General features: G+C 41.0%; 1 protein-coding gene across 2 annotated transcripts in view; it reads left to right on the plus strand.

The window, feature by feature from the left end:
- Window positions 1-542: 542 nt before the first annotated feature.
- Window positions 543-18,428, plus strand: part of wdr11 (WD repeat domain 11) — a 226,940-nt gene continuing 209,054 nt past the window's right edge. For both annotated transcript variants that reach the window (XM_014154429.2, XM_014154430.2), the window contains exon 1: window positions 543-766. In XM_014154429.2, the coding sequence (XP_014009904.1) occupies window positions 681-766 (86 nt within the window). In that variant the 5' untranslated portion in view covers window positions 543-680. The remainder of the gene's footprint in view (window positions 767-18,428) is intronic.

An 18,428-nucleotide genomic window follows, 5' to 3' on the forward strand; every position in this document is an offset into this window, starting at 1 on the left:
AATGTTGTATGGTGTAATATGTATGTCCGATATGAAATATGGTTGTAAAATTAGAAGCAACACTGATGTGGATTTGGAAACTGTGGATTTGGAAAGTTAAAATGCTCCTGAGTAGAATGGACTGTTCTTTCACAGCGACACAACGTACAGATCATTTTGTACGATGCAATATGTATGTCCAGTATGAAAAAACTATTGGGTTTAAGTTGATGGGCCACTCTATAAGGGCTGGCAAATGAGCAGCAACACTGAAGGGGGTGTAAACTGACCCCCTTTTACTGCACAACGTACAGATAGTATTGTATGGTGCAATAAGTGATAGGTGTACACACAAAAAACATTGTTGACCATTTAGGCTTGAAAGAAAAGAAGATAAAGACAAAATCTTATAGAAATACTTTAAATTATGTTTTTATTCATAACTAGTATAAAATCTATTGATACTTGTGCACATTTCTATTATTTTCGTTCTAATTTTTTATTTACAAAGTACACAGAACAGGACTTTTAACCGGAAGTACTTCGTTATTATTGCCGACTTCATGGTTATATTATAACGCATCCTGGAATTGACACTTCCTGATTATTTTTTGCCCCTGTCAACAAACCAAAATACATGTTCTCTGCGAGATTTTGTCCATTTATTTGGATGTAGCTAGTTAATACAATTCATAGTAACAATGATTCCTTACTCTGTCAATATTAAACTCGCGGCGCGGACATTGACTGGCACGCTCAATTTGCAGAACAAAACTGCTGTTGACTGGTGAGTTCTGGAGCCCTGCGCATTGGCCTAGCTAGCTAAAATGTATGTTAGATATTTACGTTAACTCACTCAGTTGAGATGGTTTATTCTACAGAAAATGAAGATGAGCAGATATGTATTAGATTACAATATTATATTGTTTAGTCTTTGGATAAAATCAAGAATTTGAATGCTTCGCTTCACAGTTGACAAGTGGTGTTCTGCTACAAGTTTCAGCAAGCTAGCTTAGCTAACGTAAAATAGCTTCGTCCCGCAATTTGCTTAGCCATTTATGTTAGTTAGGAGTAACCATGTTGACTTTACCTTGCCATCTGTAGACATTAAAAGTAAAGTTTTTAAATTGTTAATATAAATGTTAGCTAACATAAATGGCCAGTTGTGGGACGAAGCTAACGTTAGCTTGCTCGCTAATTAGCAAATTGTCTAACGTAACGTTAACGTTAGCTAGTTAGTGATTTGACATTGCTGTTGTGTTTTTGTGTTAAAGCTGACAACCAATAACGATACCACTGTTTAGTGTCATTGGTTGAGGATAAATGTATGTGACTGATGGATGACAAATTGCTAGTAGTTAGCTATAGTTTAACAAAGCAAATAAAGTGTGCTTGTAAGATTAGATAATGGGCTAGACCCCCACATTTGGGCCATAGTGATTTTCTTGATGGTCTATGTCCCTAGAGTTGGAAAATGTGTGATAGTGCAGCAATAGCAGCATTCTCTGTGTTATCAGTCTCTTTCATCCCTCAATCCCATATGAAATTGTATTTCTCACATGTTTCGTAAACAACAGGTGTAAAGTAGTCTAAGAGTGAAACGCTTACTTATGGTTCCTTCCCAACAATGCAGAGAGGAAATAATAGAAAAATAATAACACAAGGATAAATATACAATGAGAATTATGTTGGCTACATACACAAGGTACCACTACCGAGTTCATGTTTAGCGTTACGAGGTAATTTAAGAAGATGTATACAGGTAGGGATAAAATGACTAGGCAACAGGATAGATGAACTGTAGCGACGGCGTATGTGATGAGTAAAAATTGTAAATGCAGATAGTCTGGGTAGCTAATGGTTAATTATTCTTATGGCTTGGGGGAGAAGCTGGTCAGGGCCATTTATTTATTTTCATGCTTGGTACATCAGTACTGCTTGCCATGCGATTTCAGAGTCTATGACTTGGGTGGTTGGAGTCTTTGGCAGTTTTTAGGGCCTTCCTCTGACGCTGCCTGTTATAGAGGTCCTGGATTGGCCCCAGTGATGTACTGGGCCATACTCACTACTAGAGGTTGACCGATTAATCGGAATGGCCGATTTCAAGTTTTCATAACAATCGGTAATCAGCATTTTTGGACACCGATTATGGCCGATTACATTGCACTCCACGAGGAGACTGCGTGGCATGCTGACTAACTGTTATGTGAGTGCAGCAAGGAGCCACGGTAAGGTGCTAGCTAGCATTAAACAATCTTAACATAATCACTAGTTAACTACACATGGTTGATGATTTTACTAGTCTATCTAGCTTGTCCTGTGTTGCATATAATCGATGTGGTGCCTGTTAATTTATCATTGAATCACAGCCTACTAAGCCAAACGGGTGATTTAACAAGCGCATTTGTGAAAAAAGCACTGTCGTTGCACGAATGTACCTAACCATAAACATCAACGCCTTTCTTAAAATCTATACACAATTATATATTTTTAAACCTGCATATTTAGTTAATATTGCCTGCTAACATGAATTTCTTTTAACTAGGGAAAAATTGTGTCACTTCTCTTGCGTTTTGTGCAACGGAGTCAGGGTAAATGCAGCAGTTTCGGCTGCCTGGCTCGTTGCGAACTGTGTGAAGACCATTTCTTCCTAACAAAGACAGCCAACTAAGCCAAACGGGGGATTATTTAACAAAAGCGCATTTGCGAAAAAAGCACAATCGTTGCACGAATGTACCTAACCATAAACATCAATGCCTTTCTTAAAATCAATACACAGAAGTATATATATTTTTTAAACCTGCATATTTAGTTAACTTCTCTAGGGCCAGTGGGACGTAACAGCCAGTGGAATCCCGTGGCGCGTTATTCAAATACCTTAGAAATGCTATTACTTCAATTTCTCAAACATATGACTATTTTACACCATTTTAAAGACAAGACTCTCGTTAATCTAACCACACTGTCCGATTTCAAAAAGGCTTTACAACGAAAGCAAAACATTAGATTATGTCAGCAGAGTACCCAGCCAGAAATAATCAGACACCCATTTTTCAAGCTAGCATATAATGTCACATAAACCCAGAAGACAGCTAAATGCAGCACTAACCTTTGATGATCTTCATCAGATGACAATCCTAGGACATTATGTTACACAATACATGCATGTTTTGTTCAATCAAGTTCATATTTATATCAAAAACCAGCTTTTTACATTAGCATGTGACGTTCAGAACTAGCATACCCCCCCGCAAACTTCCGGTGAATTTACTAAATTACTCACGATAAACGTTCACAAAACACAACAATTATTTTAAGAATTATAGATACAGAACTCCTCTATGCACTCGCTATGTCCGATTTTAAAATAGCTTTTCGGTGAAAGCACATTTTGCAATATTCTAAGTAGATAGCCCGGCATCACAGGGCTAGCTATTTAGACACCCACCAAGTTTAGCACTCACCAAAGTCAGATTTACTATAAGAAAAATGTTATTACCTTTGCTGTTCGTCAGAATGCACTCCCAGGACTTCTACTGCAATAACAAATGTTGGTTTGGTTCAAAATAATCCATAGTTATGTTCAAATATCCTCTGTTTTGTTCGTGTGTTCAAGACACTATCCGAATGGTAAATAAGGGTGACGCGCACGACGCATTTCGTGTCAAAAATGTCTAAATATTCCATTACCGTACTTCGAAGCATGTCAACCGCGGTTTAAAATCAATTTTTATGCCATTTTTCTCGTAAAAAAGCGATAATATTCTGACCGGGAAAGCGTGTTTAGGTTCAAAGAGAGAGAAAATAAAAACATGGGGTCGACTCGTGCACGCGCCTACGTCCCATTGTCCTCTGATAGAGCACTTACCAAAAGCGTTAATGTTTTTCAGCCAGTGGCTGGAATTACATCATTCAGCTTTTTCCCGCCTTCTGAGAGCCTATGGGAGCCGTAGGAAGTGTCACGTTACAGCAAAGATCCTCAGTTTTCATTAAAGAGAGCCAAGAAGAACAAGAACTTGTCAGACAGGTCACTTCCTGTAAGGAATCTTCTCAGGTTTTTGCCTGCCATATGAGTTCTGTTATACTCGCAGAAACCATTCAAACTGTTTTAGAAACTTTAGGGTGTTTTCTATCCAAAGCCCATAATTATATGCATATTCTAGTTTCTGGGCAGTAGTAATAACCAGATTAAATCGGGTACGTTTTTTTATCCGGCCGTGTAAATACTGCCCCCTAGCCCTAACAGGTTAAAATAAATTCATGTTTGCAGGCAATGTTAACTAGGCAAATTGTGTTACTTCTCTTGCGTTCATTGCACGCAGAGTCAGGGTATATGCAACAGTTTGGCCCGCTTGGCTCGTTGCGAACTAATTTGCCAGAATTGTACATAGTTATGACATAACATTGAAGGTTGTGCAATGTAACAGGAATATTTAGACTGATGGATGCCACCCGTTAGATAAAATATGGAACGGTTCCGTATTTCACTGAAAGAATAAACGTGTTGTTTTCGAAATGATAGCTTCCGGATTTGACCATATTAATGACCTAAGGCTCGTATTTCTGTGTGTTATTATAATTAAGTCTATGATTTGATAGCGCAGTCTGACTGAGCGGTGGTAGGCAGCAAGCAGGCTAGTGGTGCAACCAGTGCAGCTGTAGAACTTTTTGAGGATCTAAGGGCCCATACCAAAACTTTTCAGCCTCCTGAGGGGGAAGAGACAATGTCGTGCCTTCTTCACGACTGTGTTGGTGTGTGTGGACTAGAGGTCGACCGATTAATGGGAATGGCCGATTAATTAGGGCCGATTTGAAGTTTTCGTCACAATCGGTAATCGGTATTTTTGGGCACCGATTTGGCGATTTAATTTTTTAAATTTTTTAAAAACTATATTTAACTAGGCAAGTCAGTTAAAACCTCTTGGAACGCTCGTCCCGTATGCGGGATCAACATCCAGCGTAAAATCATTTTGCCATATTCATAACCGAACAATAGAAACATTTCATTTTTTTTTTTTTCAAATATAGAACTATTGTATATCGTTTTATAGATACACCTCTCCTGAATCGAACCACGTTGTCCGATTTCAAAAAGGCTTTACAGCAAAAGCAAAACATTAGATTATGTTATAGGAGTATATCGTGAAAGTATTCACGTAGCCATTTTCCGACCAACCACATGCATCACAAATAACCAAAAAACAGCTAAATGCAGCACTAACCTTTGACAATCTTCATCAGATGACACTCCTAGGACATCATGTTACACAATAAATGCATTCTTTTGTTCGATAAAGTTCATATTTATATATAAAAACAGCATTTTACATCGGTGCGTGACGTTGAGAAACTATTTTCCCTCAAATGCATCCGGTGAATCAGCGCTACAATTGACTAAATTACTATTCGAAAACATTTTTAAAATGTAATATTGTCATTCAAAGAGTTATAGATGAACATCTCGTGAAAGCACCTGCATTGCCAGATTTAAAAATAACTTTACTGGGAAATCACACTTTGCAATAAAAGGGGATGCTATACTCAGAAAAATAGGCTAGCAATACAGGTCAGCGCCATCTTGGAACAATCGAATATCAAATCTACTCTTGTATACTATTGTAAATATTCCCTTACCTTTGATTATCTTCATCAGAAGGCACTTCCAGGAGTTCCCAGGTCCCCAACAAATGTAGTTTTGTTCGAAAAAGTTCATAATTTATGTCCCATTAGCTTCTTCTTGTCAGCGCGTTCCGAAGGCACCTCAAAATGTTCCGTCGTGCGCGGGACTTCTCCTCACGAAAGCCCCCCCCAAAAAATATTTAAGTTCGTTCAAACATGTCAAACATTGTATAACATAAATTCATTCATCCACCTCTGGCCTGCTGGCCCCCCTACCTCTGAGGAAGCACAGTTCCCGCTCAGCCCAGTCAAAACTGTTCGCTGCTCTGGCACCCCAATGGTGGAACAAGCTCCCTCACGACGCCAAGACAGCGGAGTCAATCACCACCTTCCGGAGACACCTGAAACCCCACCTCTTTATTAAGGAATACCTAGGATAGGATAAAGTAATCCTTCTAACCCCCCCCCCCCCCCTTAAAATATTTAGATGCACTATTGTAAAGTGGTTGTTCCACTGGATATCATAAGGTGAATGCACCATTTTGTACGTCGCTCTGGATAAGAGCGTCTGCTAAATGACTTAAATGTAAATGTAAATAAATCTTTAGGGCCTTTTTCAACCAGAGCTTCAATAATATTCCATGGGGACGGTTGCATTGTCTTTCAAAACGTTTCGAAAGGGGAGGGTAGCCAGGGGGGCCCGCGTCATAATGCTGATGGGCCTCCCCATGTGACCAAGATCAACAGCCTCTCATTCGGTCAGTTTTCACAGTAGAAGACTCAAACCACTTTGTAAAGACTGGGGACATCTAGTGGAAGCCATAGGAAGTGCTCAATGAATCCTAACTCACGGTGTGATTTATAGGCAAAGTGCTGAAGTTGAGTCCGCAAATCAGATTTCCACATCCTGTTAGAAACTGTCTCGGGGTTTTGACTGCCATATGAGTTCTGTTATACTCACAGACACCATTCAAACAGTTTTAGAAACTTTAGGGTGTTTTCTATCCACATCTATTAATTCTATGCATATCCTAGCTTCTGAGTTTGAGTAGGAGGCATTTTAAAATGGATACGTATTTTTTTCAAAAATCGCTGTAGCGCCCCCTATCCTGGGCGTGCGTCAAGAGGTTAAAGAACACATTCTTATTTTCAATGACGGCCTAGGAACGGTGGGTTAACTGCCTTGTTCAGGGGCAGAACGACAGATTTTTACGTTGTCAGCTTAGGGATGCAACCTTACGTTAACTAGCCCAACGCTCTAACCACCTGCTTTACGTTGCCACGGTAAGTCAGCTTGGGGATCCGTTTTTGCAACCTTCCGGTTACTAGTTCAACGCTCTAACCACTTGCCTTATATTGCACTCCACGAGGAGCCTGTGTGGCAGGCTGACTACCTGTTACGCGAGGGCAGCAAGAAGCCAAGGTAAGTTGCTAGCTAGCATTAAACTTATCTTATAAAAAAACAATCACTCTTAACAATCACTAGTTCACTACACATGGTTGATGATATTGCTAGTTTATCTAGCGTGTCCTGTGTTGCATATATTCGATGCAGCACCTGTTAATTTCTCATTGAATCACAGCCTACTTCGACAAACGGGTGACGATTTAACAAGCGCATTTGCGAATAAAGCACTGTCGTTGCACCAATGTGTACCTAAACATCAACACCTTTCTTAAAATCAATACACAAGTATATATTTTTAAACCTGCATATTTAGTTAATATTGCCAGCTAACATGAATTTCTTATTTCTAGGGAAATTGTGTCACTTTTCTTGCGTTCCGTTCAAGCAGTCAGGGCATATGCAGCAGTTTGGGCCACCTGGCTCATTGCGAACTGTGTGAAGTCCATTTATTCCGAACAAAGGCCGTAATTAATTTGCCAGAATTGTACATAATTATGACAACATTGAAGGTTGTACTATGTAACAGCAATATTTAGACTTAGAGATGCCATCCTTTAGATAAAATACGGAACGGTTCCGTATTTCACTGAAAGAATAAACGTTTTGTTTTCGAAATGATAGTTTCCGGATTCGACCATTTTAATGACCAAAGGCTCGTATTTCTGTGTTATGTTATAATTAAGTCTATGATTTGATAGAGCAGTCTGACTGAGCGGTGGTAGGCAGCAGCAGGCTCGTAAGCATTCATTCAAACAGCACTTTCGTGCGTTTGCCAGCAGCTCTTCGCAATGCTTCAAGCACTGTGTTGTTTATGACTTCAAGCCTATCAACTCCCAATGTGAAATGGCTAGCTAGTTAGCGGGGTGGGCGCTAATAGCGTTTCAAACGTCACTCGCTCTGAGACTTGGAGTAGTTGTTCCCCTTGCTCTGCATGGGTATCACTGCTTCGAGGGTGGCTGTTGTCGTTGTGTTCCTGGTTTGAGCCCAGGTAGGAGCGAGGAGAGGGACGGAAGCTATACTGTTACACTGGCAATACTAAAGTGCCTATAAGAACATCCAATAGTCAAAGGTATATGAAATACAAATCGTATAGAGGGAAATAGTCCTATAATAACTACAACCTAAAACTTCTTACCTGGGAATATTGAAGACTCATGTTAAAAGGAACCACCAGCTTTCATATGTTCTCATGTTCTGATCAAGGAACTTAAATGTTCGTTTTTTTTTTACATGGCACGTATTGCACTTTTACTTTCTTCTCCAACACTTTGTTTTTGCATTATTTAAACCAAATTGAACATGTTTCATTATTTATGAGGCTAAATAGATTTTATTGATGTATTATATTAAGTTAAAATAAGTGTTCATTCAGTATTGTGGTAATTGTCATTATTAAAAAGAAATTTAAAAAATCAGCTGATTAATCGACAGCGGCGTGGGTTTTTTGGGGCCCTCCAATAATCGGTATCGGCGTTGAAAAAAAAAATCATAATCGGTTGACCTCTAGTCAGGAGGATATAATTATGGTCAGATTAGCCAAATGGAGGGAGAGCTTTGTATGCTTCTCTGTGTTAAGTAAAAGTGGTCCAGATTTGTATTTTTTCCTCTCTGGTTGCATATTTAACATGCTGATAGCAATTTGGTAAAGCAGATTTAAGTTTCCCTGCATGAAAGTCCCCGGCTACTAGAAGCTCCACCTCTGGGTGAGCATTTTCTTGTTTGCTTATTTGGTGGAATACAGCTCATTCAATGATGTCTTAGTGCCAGCCTCTCATAGTCCGCCACCCTTTGTATTACCAGACGCCGCTGTTCTATCCTGCCAGTACAGCGTATAACCAGCCAGCTGTATGTTGATAGTGTTGTCGTTCAGCCACGACTCCATGAAGCATAAGATTTTACAGTTTTGAATGTCCCGTTGGTACTTTAATCTTCCGCGTAGGTCATCGATTTTATTCCCCAAAGATTGCACGTTTGCAATCTAGCGTCAACATTATGTTAAAATAAGTCACAAACAACGCAAATGAACAAACACAAGCCTAATGCTTTGCAATGCCAAGTGTCGCTTGGAGTGGTGTAAAGTTTGCTACCATTGGACTCTGGAGCAATGGAAAAGCGTTCTCTGGAGTGATGAATCATGCTTCACCATCTGTTGGTCCCATGGACAAATCTGGGTTTGGCAGATGCCAGGAGAATGCTACCTTCCCCAATGCATAGTGCCAACTGTAAAGTTTGGTGGTGAAGTAATAATGGTCTGGGGCTGTTTTTCATTTTTCGGGCTAGGCCCCTTAGCTCCAGTCAATGCTTCAGTAAACAATGACATTCCAGATGATTCTGTGCTTCCAACTTTGTGGCAACAGTTTGGGGTAGGCCCTTTCCTGTTTCAGCATGACAATGCTTGAAGCGAGGTCCATACAGAAATGGTTTGTTGAGATCGGTGTGGAAGAACTTGACTGGCCTGCACAGAGCCCTGACCTCAACCCCATCATACGCCTTTGGGATGAATTAGAAAGCCGACTGCGAGCCAGGCCTAATCGCCTAACATCAGTGCCCAACCTGACTAAAGCTCTTGTGGCTGAATGCAAGCAAGTCTCCGCAGAAATGTTCCAACATCTAGTGGAAAGCCTTCCTAGAATAGTGGAGGCTGTTATAGTAGGAAAGGGGGACTAATTCCATATTAATGCCCATGATTTTGGAATGAGCTGTTCGATGAGCAGGTGTCCACATACTGTTGGTCATGTAGTGTATGTAAAATCCATTCTGAGTAGGCATCATCGAATGTCCCCTATTCTCATTTATCAGCTGTTGTCAAACACGTGGGTGTAAAGAGACGGTTCTCTTGCTCAATATTATGCAGCGAATTCTACTACGTGAAAATCCGAAATGAGTATGATATCCGGGCATTTTAAGTATACTCGAAATTACACACTGTATAAAAAAATTCCATACTCAACTTCTTACTATAGGACGCTTGGAGATAACTATGGTTTATTGTCAGAGGCATGTTTGTTCTACATAACAATGGCATATTTCTATCTGTCCTGCTGAACACGCTAGGCTTGGGTGGTATACCGTATATACCGGGGTATTTGGAAATGGCAACAGGATGAATTTTTCAATTCCGTGCCAACTATTTCTTAACTTTTTCAATACATTTTAGTATTTGTAGTTACTTAAGTAAATATCTGCAGTCAACTTCTGCTGTACTTTAGGAGATAAAACTGATTTGTGTTCTTCATTTCACCTGTCACATTTAAATTCTAAAGCTTACAAAAGTTCCCTAGAACAGTTTAGCCAGTCAGTTGTGTCTGTAAATCGCACAACAGGAGAAAGCGGTTTGCAGGTGAGTCCAGCTGTGTATTGACAGGGATCGTGTTTTGTAATGAAAGTTTTTTTTTTTTGTATTTTTTTTTTGTACATTTTTTTTTGCTTCAATATAGTGATCAGGGACGTGCAACTATAGTTTTCCTTCACAGAAAATACATTAGTACAACACATTCAGCAGAAAATACCTTCATTTTCATCAATGACAAAGTGCAATGCTATTTTACTGGCAGCCGCACAAGTAAATGAGCTTACAATGAAAAAGCATGGTCTTTATTGCAAAAACGATGCATGGCCATCATATTTCTAATGCTTATCATAGAAAGAATGTAGCCAGACTACATTTCCTGTTGGAGAAAAGTTGGCTGGTTACACCGGAGAAAAGTAGCTGCACATCAGTCAGAGCTCTGTCTGCTGATAGAATGTATTTTTTTTAATTCTCATCTGAGTGGAGAAGTGCGCAACTGAAGCACAAAATGAGTCTAATGCTGAGTAGAAATTTCAATAAGAAGCGTTTTACATCTGCATTTACAAAACATAGAAAGATACTGTATTTCTAATGCGTTTTTATATTTTTTTCCTGTGTGAAAAAGACAGCATTTTGCGTTAACCCCTAAATTGAACATGCTAGTTAATCTAACTAAGTGGCTGAATTAATAGGACTGGTCTGCCGACGTAACAGCACAAGGGGGCTACAACAGACTTCTTCCATCGCGCACGTCCCTCTAAGGCCCTTCTGCTAGCTTGCTAGCCCCGGCCCACTAGCCGTCTGAATCGCCGTGTCTCCAGCCCACCGAGCTACTCACTGGACCCCTATGATAACTCGGCTACGCATGCCTCTCCACAATGTCAATATGCCTTGTCCATTGCTGTTTTGGTTAGTGATTATATCCTTATTTCACTGTAGAGCCTCTAGCCCTGCTCAATACGCCTTAGCTAACCCTTCAGTTCTACCTCCCACACATACGGTGACCTCACCTGATTTAAATTATGTTTCTAGAGACAATATCTCTCATCGTCACTCAATGCATAGATTTACCTCCACTGTATTCACATCCTACCATACCTTTGCCTGTACATTATGCCTTGAATCTATTCTACCGTGCCCAGAAACCTGCTCCTTTTACTCTCAGTTCCCTACGTACTAGACAACCAGTTCTTATAGCCTTTAGCCGTACCCTTAACCTACTCCTCCTCTGTCCCTCTGGTGATGTAGAGGTTAATCTAGGAACTGTAGTGCCTAGCTCCACTTCCATTCCCCAGGCGCTCTCATTTGTTGACTTCTGTAACCGTAAAAGCCTTGGTTTCATGCATGTTAACATTAGAAGCCTCCTCCCTAAGTTTGTTTTATTCGCTGCTTTAGCACACTCTGCCAACCCGGATGTCCTAGCCGTGTCTGAATCCTGGTTTAGGAAGACCACCAAAAACCCTGAAATTTCCATCCCTAACTATAACATTTTCCGACAAGATAGAACTGCCAAAGGTGGCGGTGTTAGCCTGCAGAGTTCTGTCATACTATCCAGGTCTGTGCCCAAACCATATGTGAATTGATTGCCCCCCATCTATCGTCAGAGCTCGTGCTGTTAGGTGACCTAAACTGGGACATGCTTAATACCCCGGCCATCCGACAATCTAAGCTTGATGCCCTCAATCTCACACAAATTATCAATGAACCTACCAGATACAACCCCAAATCCGTAAACACGGGCACCCTCATAGATATCATCCTAACCAACCTGCCCTCCAAATGCACCTCTGCTGTCTTCAACCAGGATCTCAGCAATTACTGCCTCATTGCCTGCGTCCGTAATGGGCCTGCAGTCAAACAACCATCCCTCATCACTGTCAAACGCTCCCTAAAACACTAAAACGAGCAGGCCTTTGTAATCAACCTGGCCCGGGTTTCTTGGAAGGATACTGACCTCATCCCGTCAGTAGAGGATGCCTGGTTATTCTTTAAAAGTGCCTTCCTCACCATCTTAAATAAGCATGCCCCATAATTTTTTAACCAGGAACAGATATAGCCCTTGTTCTCTCCAGACTTGACTGCCCTTGAAAGCACAAAAACATCCTGTGGCGTACTGCATTAGCATAGAATAGCCCCACGATATGCTACTTTTCAGGGAAGTTAGGAACCAATATACACAGGCAGTTAGGAAAGCAAAGGCTAGCTTTTTCAAACAGAAATTTGCATCCTGTAGCACAAACTCTAAAAAGTTCTGGGACACTGTAAAGTCCATGGAGAATAAGAGCACTTCCTCCCAGCTGCCCCTGCACTGAGGCTAGGAAATACTGTCACCACTGATAAATCCACGATAATTGAGAATTTTAAGAAGCATTTTTCTACGGCTGGCCATGCTTTCCACCTGGCTACCCCTACCCCGGTTAACAGCCCTGAACCCCCCCACAGCAACTTGCCCAAGCCTCCCCCATTTCTCCTTCACCCAAATCCAGATAGCCGATGTTCTGAAAGAGCTGCAAAATCTGGACCCCTACAAATTAGCCGGGCTAGACAATCTGGACCCTCTTTCTAAAATTATCAGCCGGAATTGTTGGAACCCCTATTTACTAGCCTGTTCAATCTCTCTTTCGTGTTGTCTGAGATCCCCAAAGATTAGAAAGCTGCCGCGGTCATCCCCCTCTTCAAAGGGGGAGACACTCTAGACCCACACTGCTACAGACCTATATCTATCCTTCCCTGCCTTTCTAAGGTCTTCGGAAGCCAAGTTGACCTCTATGGGCTAGGTGGGACGCTTGCGTCCCACCTAATAAACAGCCAGTTGAATCCCGTGGCGCATTATTCAAATCCTTGATATGCTATTACTTCAATTTTTCAAACATATGACTATTTTACACCATTTTAAAGATAAGACTCTCGTTAATCTAACCACACTGTCCGATTTCAAAAAGGCTTTACAACGAAAGCAAAACATTAGATTATGTCAGCAGAGTACCGAGCCAGAAATAATCAGACACCCATTTTTCAAGCTAGCATATAATGTCACACAAACCCAAACCACAGCTAAATGTAGCACTAACCTTTGATCTTCATCAGATGACAACCCTAGGACATTATGTTATACAATACATGCATGTTTTGTTCAATCAAGTTCATATTTATATCAAAAACCAGCTTTTTACATTAGCATGTGACTAGCATGTGACTAGCATTCCCACCGAACGCTGCCGGTGAATTTACTAAATTACTCACGATAAACGTTCACAAAAAGCATAACAATTGTTTTAAGAATTATAGATACAGAACTCCTCTATGCACTCGATATGTCCGATTTTAAAATAGCTTTTCGGTGAAAGCACATTTTGCAATATTCTCAGTAGATAGCCCGGCATCACAGGGCTAGCTATTTAGACACCCAGCAGGTTTAGCACTCATCAAAGTCAGATTTACTATAAGAAAAATTTTCTTACCTTTGTTGTCTTCGTCAGAATGCACTCCCAGGACTTCTACTTCAATAACAAATGTTGGTTTGGTCCAAAATAATCCATCGTTATATCCAAACAGCTGCGTTTTGTTCGTGCGTTCTAGACACTATCCTAAAGGCTAAATAAGGGTGACGAGCATGGCGCAATTCGTGACAAAAGAATTCTAAATATTCCATTACCGTACTTCGAAGCATGTCAACCGCTGTTTAAAATCATTTTTTATGCCATTTTTCTCATAAAAAAGAGATAATATTCCGACCGGGAATCTGCGTTTAGATAAACAGACAAAGGAAAAGAAAGCATTCGGTCGAAGCGGGCACGCGCCTAAGCCCATAGTACTCTGAGTGGCCACTTGCCAAAAGCGATAAAGTGTTTCAGCCAGAGCCTGCCTCGATATCGTTCAACGTTTTCCCGGGCTCTGAGACCCTATGGAAGACGTAGGAAGTGTCACGTTATTGCACAGATCCTGAGTCTTCAATAAAAAGAGCCAAGATGAAACACTACTTCTCAGACAGGCCACTTCCTGCTTGAAATCTTCTCAGGTTTTGGCCTGCCATAGGAGTTCTGTTATACTCACAGACACCATTCAAACAGTTTTAGAAACTTTAGGGTGTTTTCTATCCAAAGCCAATAATTATATGCATATTCTAGTTACTGGGCAGGAGTAGTAACCAGATTAAATTGGGTACGTTTTTTATCCAGCCGTGCAAATACTGCCCCCTATCCCCAACAGGTTAACAGAACACCAACCATTTCAAATCCCACCTTACCTTCTCCGCTATGCAATCTGGTTTCCGAGCTGGTCTTGGGTGCACCTCAGCCACGCTCAGGGTCCTAAACGATATCATAACCGCCATCTATTAAAAAAAACAGTACTGTGCAGCTGTATTCATTGACCTAGCCAAGGCTTTCAACTCTGTCAATCACCACATTTCTTATCGGTAGACTCAACAGCCTTGGTTTCTCAGATGACTGCCTCGCCTGGTTCACCAACTACTTCTCCAACTACACTTCAGTGTGTCAAATTGGAGGGCCTGTTGTGCGGACCTCTGGCAGTCTCTATGGGGGTGCCACAGGGTTCAATTCGTGGGCCGACTCTACTCTGTATACATCAATGATGTCGCTCTTGCTGCTGGAGATTCTCTGATCCACCTCTATGCAGACGATACCATTCTGTATACTTCTGGCACTTCTTTGGACACTGTGTTAACTAACCTCCACACGAGCTTCAGTGCCATACAACTCTCCTTCCGTGGCCTCCAACTGCTCTTAAATACAAGTAAAACGAAGTGCATGCTCTTCAACCGATCGCTGCCCGCACCTGTCTGCCTGTCCAGCATCACTATTCTGGACGGTTCTGACTTAGAATACGTGGACAACTACAAATACCTAGGTGGCTGGTTAGACTGTAAACTCTCCTTCCAGACTCACATTAAGCATCTACAATCCAAAATTAAATCTATAATCGGCTTCCTATTTCAAAACAAAGCATCCTTCACTCATGCTGCCAAACATACCCTCGTAAAACCGACCATCCTACCGATCCTCGACTTCGGCGACGTCATCTACAAAATAGCCTCCAACACTCTACTCAGAAAATTGGATGCAGTCTATCACAGTGCATCCGTTTTCTCACCAAAGCCCCATATACTACCCACCTCTGCTACCTGTATGCTTTCCTTGGCTGGCCCTCGCTTCATATTTGTCGCCAAACCCACTGGCTCCAGGTCATCTATAAGTCTTTGCTAGGTAAAGCCCCTTCTTATCTCAGCTCACTGGTCACCATAGCAGCACCCTCGCGTAGCACGCGCTCCAGCAGGTATATTTCACTGGTCATCCCCAAAGCCAATTCCCCCTTTGGCCGCCTTTCCTTCTAGTTCTCTGCTGCCAATGACTGGGACAAACTGCAAAACTTACTGAAGCTGGAGGCTCATATCTCCCTCACTAACTTTAAGCACCAGCTGTCAGAGCAGCTCACAGATCACTGCACCTGTTCATAGCCCATCTGTAAATAGACCATCCAGCTACCTCATCCCCATACTGTTATTTTATTTTGCTCCTTTGCACCCCAGTATCTCTACTTGCACACTAATCTTCTGCACATCTATCACTCCACTGTTTAATTGCTATATTGTAATTATTTCGCCACTATAGCCTATTTATTGCCTTACCTCCCTTATCCTACCTCATCTGCACACACTGTATGTAGACTCTCTTTTCTATTGTATTATTGACTTCACGTTTGTTTATTTATTCCATGTGTAACTCTGTCGTACTGCTTTGCTTTATCTTGGGCAGGTCGCAGTTGTAAATGACAACTTGTTCTAAACTACCCTACCTACTTAAATAAAGGTGATAGTGGCAGCTATTTTTTATTTTATCTATCTTGATGTCCTTGTTTTTTTTCTCCCCTCCGTTCTCACCTGTTTTCTCCTCCTGACTCTTCTCTGAGCAGGCAGGCCCATTGCCATAGCAATCTTCACAACGACATAGCGTGTAGCCTACACATGCTGCTCCATATAAACGTCCCTTTTTCAGCACCCTGTCTTTCAAAGATAATTTGTATAATCCAAATAACTTCACAGATCTTCATTGTAAAGGGTTTAAACACTGTTTCCCATGCTTGTTCAATGAACCATAAACAATTAATGAATTTGCACCTGTGGAACTGTCGTTAAGACACTAACAGCTTACAGACGGTATGCAATTCAAACTTAAGACACTAAAGAGGCCTTTCTACTGACTCTGGAAAAAGACCAAACAAAAGATGCCCAGGGTCCCTGCTCATCTCATTGCTGCAAGGAGGCATGAGGACTGCAGATGTGGCCAGTGCAATAAATTGCAATGTCCGTAGTGTGAGACGCTTAAGACTAGAGGTCGACCGACTATGATTTTTCCATACCGATGCCAATTATTGGAGGACCAAAAAAAGTATTGAGATTAATCGTCCGGTTATTTATATATATTTATAATTACAACAATACTGAATGAACAATGAACACTTATTTTAACTTAATATAATACATCAATAAAATCAGTTTACCCTCAAATAAATAATGAAAAATGTTCAATTTTGTTTAAATAATGCAAAAACAAAGTGTTGGAGAAGAAAGTAAAAGTGCAATACGTGCCATGTAAAAAAAAAAACTAACATTTAAGTTCCTTGATCAGAACATGAGAACATATAAAAGCTGGTGGTTCCTTTTAACATGAGTCTTCAATATTCCCAGGTAAGAAGTTTTAGGTTGTAGTTATTATAGGACTATTTCCCTCTATACGATTTGTATTTCATATACCTTTGACTATTGGATGTTCTTATAGGCACTTTAGTATTGCCAGTGTAACAGTATAGCTTCCGTCCCTCTCCTCGCCCCTACCTGGGCTCGAACCAGGGACACATCAACAACAGCCACCTTCGAAGCATCGTTACCCATCGCTCCACAAAAGCCGCAGCCTTTGCAGAGCAAGGGGAACAACTACTTCAAGGTCTCAGAGCGAGTGACGTCACCGATTGAAACGCAATTAGCGCGCACCCCGTTAACTAGCTAGCCATTTCACATCGGTTACACCAGCGTAATCTCGGGAGCTGATAGGCTTGAAGTCATAAACAGCTCAATGCTTGAAGCACAGCGACGAGCTGCTGGCAAATGCAGGAAAGTGCTGTTTGAATGAATGCTTATGAGCCTGCTGCTGCCGCCTATCACCGCTCAGTCAGACTGCTACATAATTTCGAAAACAAAAGGTTTGTTCTTTCGGTGAGATACGGAAAATTAATTACGGTCTTTGTTAGGAAGAGAAATGGTCTTCACACAGTTCGCAACGAGCCAGGCGGCCCAAACTGCTGCATATACCTTGATTCTGCTTGTACGGAACGCAAGAGAAGTGACACAATTTCCCTAGTTAAAAGAAATTCATGTTAGCAGTCAATATTAACTAAATTTGCAGGTTTAAAAATATAAATGTGTGTTGATTTTAAAGAAAGGCATTGATGTTTATGGTTAGGTACACATTGGTGGAACGACTGCTTTTTTTGCGAATGCGCTTGTTAAATCATCACCCGTTTGGCAAAGTAGGCTGTGATTCGATGAGAAATTAATAGGCACCGCATCGATTATATGCAACGCAGGACAAGCTAGATAAACTAGTAATATCATCAACCATGTGTAGCTAATTAGTGATTATGTTAAGATTGATTGTTTTTTATAAGATACGTTTAATGCTAGCTAGCAACTTACCTTGGCTCCTTGCTGCACTTGCATAACAGGTAGTCAGCATGCCACGCAGTCTCCTCGTGGAGTGCAATGTAATCGGTTACAATCGGTGTCCAAAAATGCTGATTACCGATTGTTATGAAAACTTGAAATCGGCCATTCCGATTAATCGGTCAACCTCTAGTAGTGAGTACGGCCCCCCCCCCCCCTTGATCATGGACACATTTTTCCATTTCTGTTAGTCACATGTCTGTGGAACTTGTTCAGTTTTTCTCAATTGTTGAATCTTATGTTCATACAAATATTTACACATGTTAAGTTTGCTGAAAATAAACGCAGCTGACAGTGAGAGGGTGTTTCTTTTTTTGCTGAGTTTATGTATGTTCATGAGCTGGATTGCCTGCCTTTGCAAAAAAAAGAAAAAAATAATTGGTTTGCGCTTGTTA

This window comes from Salmo salar, chromosome ssa18 (genome assembly GCF_905237065.1).
Source record: "Salmo salar chromosome ssa18, Ssal_v3.1, whole genome shotgun sequence".
Taxonomy (NCBI): Eukaryota; Metazoa; Chordata; class Actinopteri; order Salmoniformes; family Salmonidae; genus Salmo; species Salmo salar.